The following is a 9,558-nucleotide window of genomic DNA, read 5'->3' on the forward strand; positions in this document are numbered from 1 at the left end:
ATATCTCTAGATGATCCTCCAATGGGGGAATCTTCAGCTCCCCAGGAGTCATCACTCTCCTGAATCACAGCTTTTTTCCATGGATTTCCTTTATGAACATCCCACGCTGAACCGCCAGGTAATTTTCCCCATGCATTACTATGTGAAGAAGATTGCCCGCCTGTCTGGACAACCACAGCTCCATAGTATACTGAACCGTGGTCAAGCCTCCTCATGGCAGTGGCAGCTCGGGCATGATCATGGAACACGGCTAAAGCATTCTTGTCATTCAGCCAAACAAGCTCACATTCACCCCCAAATCTCAATACCAAGGCGCTGATATTTGCCTCCCTCGGAAGATCCAATAAAGCAACCACCAGTCCAGGATCCATGTCCACCAGTGGATCAAAGGACGGTGGGTGTGGCCCTCCTATCGAGATAGCACCACCCCTAGCTCCAATGATCCGTGTTGGCGGTTTTGATTTTGCTGTTACGTGAACTACTGTAAACCGTTTTGGCTCCCATCCTGCGTTACTAACACCAAGTTTCCACCTCTCAGCTATAAGCCGAACCGTGTCTCGTTTATCTTTTTGCATCGGGCAGAAGACATGGACCTTAAGGGCACTTGTGCTTCCTCTGGCTTTCCCAAGTACCAGGAACTTGCAGCGCTCTTCAACAGCCAGTACCCACTTCGGATCACGCCTATAAAGGTCTGAAATAATCTCTGTCATAGCAGAACTCTCGCTGAAATGTAATGCCTCCAGATTTGGGGGAGTAATATCAAATGCATCTTGAAGAACCCGCTTACGCTCCAGCTTAGCACACTCGTCATCACACGAAAGCTTTCTCTGCCCGAGAGGGATTCGGTTCCCGCTCGACTCAACAGGCTGAAGTGGCGCTGGAAGCTTCTGCAAAATAGAGGCTTCATCATAAGCCGCAGAGAAAACATTAGAACTGTTGGCACTTCTTCCTCCAGCATCACAAGGGACCGTAGCGGATATGCGACCACATGAACAAGTAATCGTGACTGGAACTTCACATCTTAGGTCAGGGCAAGGCGCAGAAGGATGGCAGAGTGCGGCACAAGTGTGTCTGCAATCTCTTCTAGGAGCACCACACTTCTGTCCACATGTAACACGCATACCTGCTTCAGATTCATTGTAGCTGTCACAAGGCTCTGGGTGACAACTTCTGGCACAAGCATGCATGCCACAACGCCTCGTCTTTCCACAAATCTTGTTACATCTAATGTCTTTCAACCCACAAGGTATGTTTCTGAGAACCACATGGCCACCAACGCACTTCTTTTCCACAGGGGCAGAACAAGGAGGACAATCTCCAAAATGGCATCCATGCGTAGCAGAATGGCCACAAGGCTGAGGAATCGAGCATGGATGCTGACAGCTAGGAACAGGTGTCCCACACGGTAGTGGTGGAGGAATCGAAGTTCTTCCACAAGCACATGTAAGATCAGTAAAGATCATCTCGAGACAAGGAGGGCAATGTCCACTGTGACACAAAGATTCACAGGAATGTTGCCCGCACCTTAACTTCTTCCCACAAGGTATTTGGCAGACGTGCGGGTCCCAGTCGCCTGATCGATCATTCTTCTTCCCGTTCATGAGAGGACAGCAACGCTGGCTACATCTATGTCTCCCACAGTTCTTCTTACGCCCACATGGCTTAGCACAGACAAACTTCTCTGTCTCTGAAGAAGTTGTTATGTAGCATTCCACAGCCCTGGATGTTGACCCACACTGGCATTTCTCGTTTACTTGGACTAAACAAGGCGGGCAATCACCTGCATGGCACACTTCATTGCAAGTATGTAACTTACAAGGAAGAAGCTTCCTGCATACACTTGAACAAGAAGGAATTGGGTCCAAGCAACTCTGTCTGATCTGTTCTTCTAGACGCGTTTTCCCACAATAACATGTCTTAACTCTACTGGGCAGCAAGTCACAGTCCCCGCAAGGTCCGGGATGGCAAACATCGGAGCAGAAATGATTACCACATCCAAGCGGCTTCCCACAGTTAAAACTGCATGAATACACACCATCTTCTGCTTTCAACTCTCCCTTCACATTCATATCTCCGCAAATAACAGTCTCCATTTTTTTCTTGCAGAAACACGTGGCATTTACCAGTACCTGACAAGGATCGCAAGGGCCAACGTGACATGTCCTTTCACATTGATGACGCCCGCAATTGAGAAGCTTATCACAAGGCTGCCCACAAACAAGAACAGATCTCCGCTCGGAACATCTGGTAGTAACCATCTTCTTACCACAAGGACAACTACGAGGTGGAGCAAACGCCTTACAGGGAGGACATGGACCAGGATGACACTGCAACACGCAGACATGAGGACAAAGATCCTCTTTAGTAATCTCAGCTGCCGCAAACTCTTTCTCCAGAGGCTTCCCACATGGTTCCCCGCATGAGTGTGGAGTGAGATATGGATCAGACGGTGGATCTTTCCTCTTTCCACAGAAGCACCGATAGCTTATCTCTTTGGATGATGTCAACTGAACAGATTGGCAACCCGGACATCTCCAATTATCACCTTGATTTTTCTCAGCCAGTAAATCAATAGAAGTAGGTGCTCGAGCCCACCTCTTGATACAATTCATATGGAAAATGGAATAACAGCTGGAGCAAGACCAGATATTGGCAGATCGCCCAACCTTGTCATAGCAAATCATACACTCAATAGAACTCTTAACCAGTTTCTCCTGTAGCTCTTGAACAAGTTGAGGCAAGTTTGGGTCTGTCATCACCACAATATCCTCCTCCTTAGCTACCCTTTTCCCCTGATACACAGGCCGCGTCCTAGATGAAACTCTTTGACGATTATCAGGAAGAGTTCCAGAAACATTATTTCTTCTTTGTCGACTGGGTGGAGGTGGACCCCTTTGGTGCTGGTTCTCAGGCAAAATCCCCGCAGCATCATTTCTTCTTTGTTGATTAGGTGGAGGTGGACCAATGTAATCACTCCTTTGATGCTGGTGGTTAACAGGCAGAGTTCCGGCTGCATCATTTCTTCTTTGCCGATTATGTGGACGTGGACCAATGTTATTACTCCTTTGCTGATGGTTATAGGGTGGAGGAGCAGAACCGTTTAGCTGCCTTTGCAGATAAGGAGGATGGGAAGCAGCAACAGCAGCATCACGGCTTTCAGAATTTCTATCGGTATTAGGAAAAAGCGTAGGCTCATTAGGCACCACCACGGAGGTAGATGATGAGTTTCTAGGAATCCAGGTTTGCTGAGAATTGTTACGAGACCTATCACCACCGTTGTTCCTATCTCTCCTGACTTGAAAGCTCATATTCTTCCTTGACTCCACAAACAGAGAACCAGATCCTGTACCCGTCAGTGTTGGAGCAATTGGGTGTAAAAACTATTCACACAAAGTACTTCTGTACAAAGACATACAAAAAGAAAAATCAGATTCTAGTAATGTGATCAATTCCAACAAACACAAAATACGAGGAAACCAATCTATGGTAACAATTATAGATTTACAACCCATATATTGAAATTGAATAAGCAAAAACTAAACGAATCGATAGTCGAATCCTTATCATATGCTCTACCTACGATTAATTTTTACCGGAATCCCAAATAAATCGCCCAAACATCGGTGTTACAAAATCGTGAATTTTTTTTTCTCTATTGGGGGTAAAATCGAGGTGCCCTAGTTATCAGATCTAAAGAAAAAATTCGCGAAACCTAGAGGCTACCAACACAAAATTGATGAATCAATAGAACGATAAAGACAAATGATCTGAAGCAAATAAACAAAGGGGGGGGGGGGGGAAAATTGGTACCTGACAACAACAAGATACGAAAGGAAGAATCAACGAACAATCTCAGGGGAAAGAAAAACGCAGGAGATTTCGATTGAGTCCCTTGTTTTCTCAGGGAGATGAGAGAGAGAGAGAGACTGTGGTAGGGAGGGTTATAAGGAAGAAGAAGATTTGATTATATATGAATGAGGAGGGTATCAGGGTTATACACAAGTTGAAAGTGATATTAGAGACCGCCTTGCTCCCAAAGGAAATTAATAGACAGAGAGAGAGAGAGAGAGAGAGTCGCGTAGTACGACTTTGTTTTTTTCTTTCAACGATTTGTCAGAATTATTTTATTTTATGCTTGACGAACACTCAGGAACCGCCTTATCCATTTATCCCAATTGGGCCGCTGATGGGCTTACATTTTCAGACAGTTTTCGACTAAACCAACCTAAACCGGATAATTAATTATATGATTTTTGTTTATATCTAAATCAATAACCATATCCATATTTTAATTAATATTTATTATATTAATTATAAATATTCTATTAAATATTTTGTAACTCTCATATTTATAATCATATCCATATTTTAAGGAACTAAATTTTAATTAATTGCAATTATTTATTTGTGTTTATGTTATCTTTTTCACCTCCATAGTATTTATAGCATTCTAATGAATGATTAATATCAATTAAAAATATAATAACTAATAAAAGATATTAATATTCAATTATTTTATTTTTTTTGTAATTCTTATATACTTTATGTAAGAGTTCAACATGTGTGTAGCATATGCTATTATGTTTATAAGAAATTTAACATGTATGTATATATATGTAAGATATGATAAATGTATATATGTGATATTTTTGTTTTAAAATATGATGAGATATTTAACTTTTCTATCATCTAAATTTTTTAAAATTTTTTTGGGATATTAGTACTATATATATATATATATATATAATTCCTATATTATGAACATCAAGATGTATAGTTTTATTTTCAAATCTACTTGTCATCATTAAGATATGTCACATATTTTCTATTTTGCTTTTATTTTTATTCATTTTAAGATAAATAATTCACATGAGATTATTATGTAACTATTTTCAATTTCTATTCACTTATTAATATTATTCTAATCATATATCATTTATCCGTATATAGTTAATTAACATATATATATATAATATGTTTATATTAATTTATTACAACCAAATTATTGTGAATTGTAAATATATATAAGTTAGGTTCGGTGTCACTTATACAGGTATAATTGAATCATTTTTCATATGATTTATATATATGACTTCATCAATCATCTCGGAAAAACGTCTTTTATTTTTCGATTAATTATCTCGAATAATATTTATTTTCATAATGAATGTAAATAATATAATAAATAATATGTAGGTTTTCTTGCATTTGTTAGACAGTGGAAAAATTATTGAAGGAATTAAGAAAGCTATAAAACCATAATTAAGAGAAATTATTTATAATTTTTGTACAAGTTTTGATAAATACTTGTTTAATATAATATTTATGTAATATAAACTATTAAATAATAAATTTATTCAATAAATTACTAAACTCCTTTAAAAGTATATAACTATATTTTGTTAGATTAATTTCAAATCCAAGCGGCGCGTGGAATATTATCTGGTATATAAATATGACATTGATCGATTATATCATACTCATCACTTTCCTTAAAAAAACAAAAACCAAACCGTGAAATGGATTCCGACTTTAAAACTGTTGAAAACGAGAAGATCGAGATGCGCTGAAGGCGGCAACGCCCTCCAAAGTTCGTTCTGAGGCTTTTGCTGTCTTTGTGGATTCCGAAAACATCAGAAGGGATATGAAAGAAGCTGGCTTTGATGCTTTTACTCTCGAACCACGGATCCTAGCCTTCCTCCGAAGCCAAAATCATGATTATTACATCACTAACATGGTGGCCGTGGGAAATATGTCAGGGTTCTTTGGAAATAATGTCAGCAGGAAAGTGGCGTGGCCCAATGTTGAGGTTCATGACATCTATCCCCGAAATGCAAAATGTGCGAATTGTAAAGAAAAAACCCAACACGCTACCTATCTTCGTGCTTCAGGTAAATCTAATTTAATCCTAATTTGCTTCTTCGATTGGGTTCTTAATTCAAAAACCAATTTAATCGCAAAGATTTCTTTTCCAATTAATTTCGAAAAAGTGACTGACGTTGCGGATGACCTGCTCCAGCATCACATGTTTAGTCATGTGAGAAGGTTTGGTGATGGAGATTTCACCAGAGCAGCCCAAATCCTAGCAAAATTGGGAGCTAAGATGCATTTAGTTAAGCCTAGCAATTGTAATAAAACACTTCCACGGGTGATGTTAGTAAACTATGATTTTAGGGACATCATGAGCACTCCACTTCCACTTTGATTTGTTGGTTCGTTTACATTAGTAATGTCTGAGTGATGGATAAAGTGTGAGTTTACAGATTGTAATAAGTGAGAATGTTTTTTATATAATACTAGATGGTTATCCAGGCTATGTGTGGATGATGAATTTAGTTTTTTTTTTTTTTAGTATTAATTTATGATTATGGTAGATATATATATATATACATACAAGGTTATAAGTATTTCACTTACAATTTATTTTTATTTACTTAAAGTTTAATAGAAGTAGTGTAAAACTTCCTAACATCGTAAAACTAAAACATTATTACATCTGATTAATTATTTGTAACTAATTTTACCTATAAGATTTTGCCTTTACGTAATATCTTACATATATTGTTTAATATGAAAAACTAAATTAACAAAACAATAAGCAAAAAATATGAAAATATAAGAAAAACATAAGTAAAATATTATTAAATATAATTAAGTATTTGTAACTAATTTCACCTATAAGATTTTGCATTTAAATAACATCTTACATGTATTGTTTAATATGAAAAAAATAAATTAACAAAACAACAAACAAAAAGTATGAAAATATAAGCAAAATATTTTTATGTATATGTTTTATAATAAGAAATTTTTATGCATGTGTCTTATAATAAGAAATAAAATAGATTCTCAAATATTATTATCATCTTTTTTTTTATTATCACGTTAGCATTTTGTTATTCATTAAAAATATTTGTTTGTATTAAATTTTAATACAAGTTCTCAAGTTTCTTATAGGTTTTTATCTTCCTTTCAAACATCTAATACATTATATAATAATATTAATATCAATTAAATATTAAGAAATATGAAAATGGATTTATATTTAATACTGTATAATTATTTTCTTTATCTCTTCTTTAGATCGTTAATGAGTTTTTAATTAATAACTTAATAAAATTAATAGACTTGATATATTAAAATTGAATAGAATGATACATGTCAAAACCTTATTATGTCTTAATAAAATTAATATGCATTTCGGCTCACGTGCAAGGCATGGTTGTTGAGTAGGTTTAAGATCGTACTTAGGAAGGTTTCTTATTATGTCGTTGAAAAGGTTTGAAGACTGGCAACTATTACATTTTAAGGTGACCAAAACATATAATAAAAATTTCAAACATTTTTTTAGGCTTGACAAACAACTCACGTCAAAATTGGCATTTTGACCCATTGGGATGCGTTCGGTGCGTTTGCCAGTTCTTTGGCTTGCCAATGATGGGCTAATATTTTTAGACAGCCTTCCACTAAACCAATCTAAACCGGATAATTATCTGATTATATATTACTTGATGATACTACTACAACAAAATATAAAAAGTGGTCAAGACTCAGAATCGGTGAAGGAAGGACTCTCTAGGTCAGCCATGCTCGCAGAGGCGAATGACTCGAACGAGTCCATTGTGGAAAGTGAAGATGTTTCTACGGAATCTGAGTCTTCTTCTTCATCTATCTCAGGGAGGACAATGTGATTATCGTCTTCTTCACACTCATATTCTTCCGGTTCTGAAGCATCCTCAGACCCCGTCAGTAGCCTGTTGATTGCTGACTTGGCGGCCTCCGTGAACCACTCTGTTTTCGGGAGTGAACTGATGAAACAGAGAAGAGAGACTTTTTTAAGTTAAATTCGATTTTAGTTGGAAAGATTATAAAGTGTTTTTTTCATTACCTTTGTGGGTTGATGCCTCTTTCGGAGAATATGTTGATGGCTCGATTGATCACCACTGATGCATGGTTCTGAACTACTTTAAATGGATACCCCGCAAACCGCGCGATCTCAACTGTGAAGTTCATGTCCAGGATCAACTGCAACACATAACAATCACTTCCTCAACTTTTAACCCGAATGAACTTCAATATCAAGTTTCAACTATATTCATTGTTTCCCATTCCAAAGGTTCAAACCTTTGACGGCTGAGCCTGACCTCGGAGAATAGCTTAGGTACATAAGAGTGGGAAGAGTGTGTGTTACTACCTGTCGCAACCCAGATGGCTGAAGTGGATTTGACTCGTCCTCGAATGCACTCCAAAACTCCTGCTCGTTTGATAGCCAGATTACAACCGTCTCCGTTAATCTCGCTAGTAGAATCTTTTGCAGCTTTTCTTTACCGAGCAGAACATCCCCCGCTATTACGGCCAACTGTTGTAGCTTAGAAAGCAATGCCTGCATAAGAAAGAAGGGATACCGTTGATTCTGTGTGCTATAACTTATAAACCGGGACTCTAAAACTAGATCAAAGAAGAAGACGAGACCTGAAACGGTAAAGAGGGCAGATTCGAGTCATCTGGTATTTCGGTTAAATAAATGAGCGCGTCTAATCGTGTTAGTCCTTCCCTTGAGTAGATGAAGCTCAAGACAAACTGCAGACAGAAGTAGTTTCTGAGTTTGTCAAATGCTTGAACCATGTGGCGTTTCCATTCTTTGAGTTCTGGTGCAGCGCTACTGTTTAGAGCAGCACTACTCTCACCTTCTCCTCCACCATTTTCAATCTGGAGTTCCCAGACTTTAACAAGTGATTTTGGTAACAGTTCATCAAGTATTGTAAACGCCGCTCCAAGAAGAGCAAGCTGCTCAGAATCTGTCTCAGCTCTAGCGAGTACGTTATTATCTTGGAGCGCAGGGAGACCATCCTCATCTGAATGTCCAGGCAAGGCTTTGATCAGAAAGTCGATGTATTTATCATATAGTTGCAGTATCCTTGTTAGTACACTTTCACCAAAGTGTAACACAACTAGGTGTGTTAACTGATCAAGTATGTCCTGCAAGAACAAACAAAGCTACTATAAGTTTATGCGTCTAGAATCAAAGAAAATGGTAAAATCAGTGTTCAAAAATCAACTCACTTGCACAATTTGCATGAACCGAATGCTACAATCAGTCATCGTAGTATCTGAAGCGATAGCGAATTCAGATAATACTGCCACAAAGTCAGAGGATGATTCCAAGCCCTCATCAGTTTCAGTCATGTCAAAGATAACCCTTTGAGCCCGTCTAAAATTCAACTCCAAGACTTCTTCAACATAAGGCCGGAACAGCACTAAAAACAGCTTAGACAAAAACAAGCCTTGTGGTTCCAACACTTTGCAATAGTTAAGACAGTCTTGAAGGCATACACTGGCTGCACGCAATGCAGAAGCTGTTTCGGAAGGCGAAGCATTTTCTTTAACCAACCGTACCAAATACTCAACTTCCCTCTCTGCCCATTGGACAACTTTGTTGGAATATGCGGGATTATCATCATCACCAAACATGGCAGTGGATTCTTTCGCAGCCACTGAGATGTTAGAGAAAACAAGCTTAGACAGAGTAGCAGGGAAAGTGTGTGGACAGCTTGAACA

General features: G+C 38.1%; 2 protein-coding genes across 4 annotated transcripts in view; both read right to left on the reverse strand.

Annotated features, from left to right (window-relative positions):
- LOC104755228 (NF-X1-type zinc finger protein NFXL1) overlaps window positions 1–4,082 on the reverse strand; it is a 5,620-nt gene extending 1,538 nt beyond the window's left edge. Inside the window, exons 1-2 of one of the 2 annotated variants that reach the window (XM_010477577.1) lie at window positions 3,811–4,082; window positions 56–3,399 (exon numbers count right to left, since the gene is read on the reverse strand). In XM_010477577.1, the coding sequence (XP_010475879.1) occupies window positions 56–3,308 (3,253 nt within the window). In that variant the 5' untranslated portion in view covers window positions 3,309–3,399; window positions 3,811–4,082. Of the gene's footprint in view, window positions 1–31; window positions 3,400–3,810 lie in introns of both variants that reach the window. The other variant, XM_010477576.1, reaches the window with a different exon arrangement.
- Window positions 7,325–9,558, reverse strand: part of LOC104755229 (exocyst complex component EXO84C) — a 4,011-nt gene continuing 1,777 nt past the window's right edge. Inside the window, exons 4-8 of one of the 2 annotated variants that reach the window (XM_010477578.2) lie at window positions 9,064–9,558; window positions 8,473–8,979; window positions 8,195–8,383; window positions 7,889–8,025; window positions 7,325–7,808 (exon numbers count right to left, since the gene is read on the reverse strand). In XM_010477578.2, the coding sequence (XP_010475880.1) occupies window positions 7,544–7,808; window positions 7,889–8,025; window positions 8,195–8,383; window positions 8,473–8,979; window positions 9,064–9,558 (1,593 nt within the window). In that variant the 3' untranslated portion in view covers window positions 7,325–7,543. The remainder of the gene's footprint in view (window positions 7,809–7,888; window positions 8,026–8,194; window positions 8,384–8,472; window positions 8,980–9,063) is intronic. The other variant, XM_010477579.2, reaches the window with a different exon arrangement.

This window comes from Camelina sativa, chromosome 17 (assembly GCF_000633955.1).
Source record: "Camelina sativa cultivar DH55 chromosome 17, Cs, whole genome shotgun sequence".
Taxonomy (NCBI): domain Eukaryota; kingdom Viridiplantae; phylum Streptophyta; class Magnoliopsida; order Brassicales; family Brassicaceae; genus Camelina; species Camelina sativa.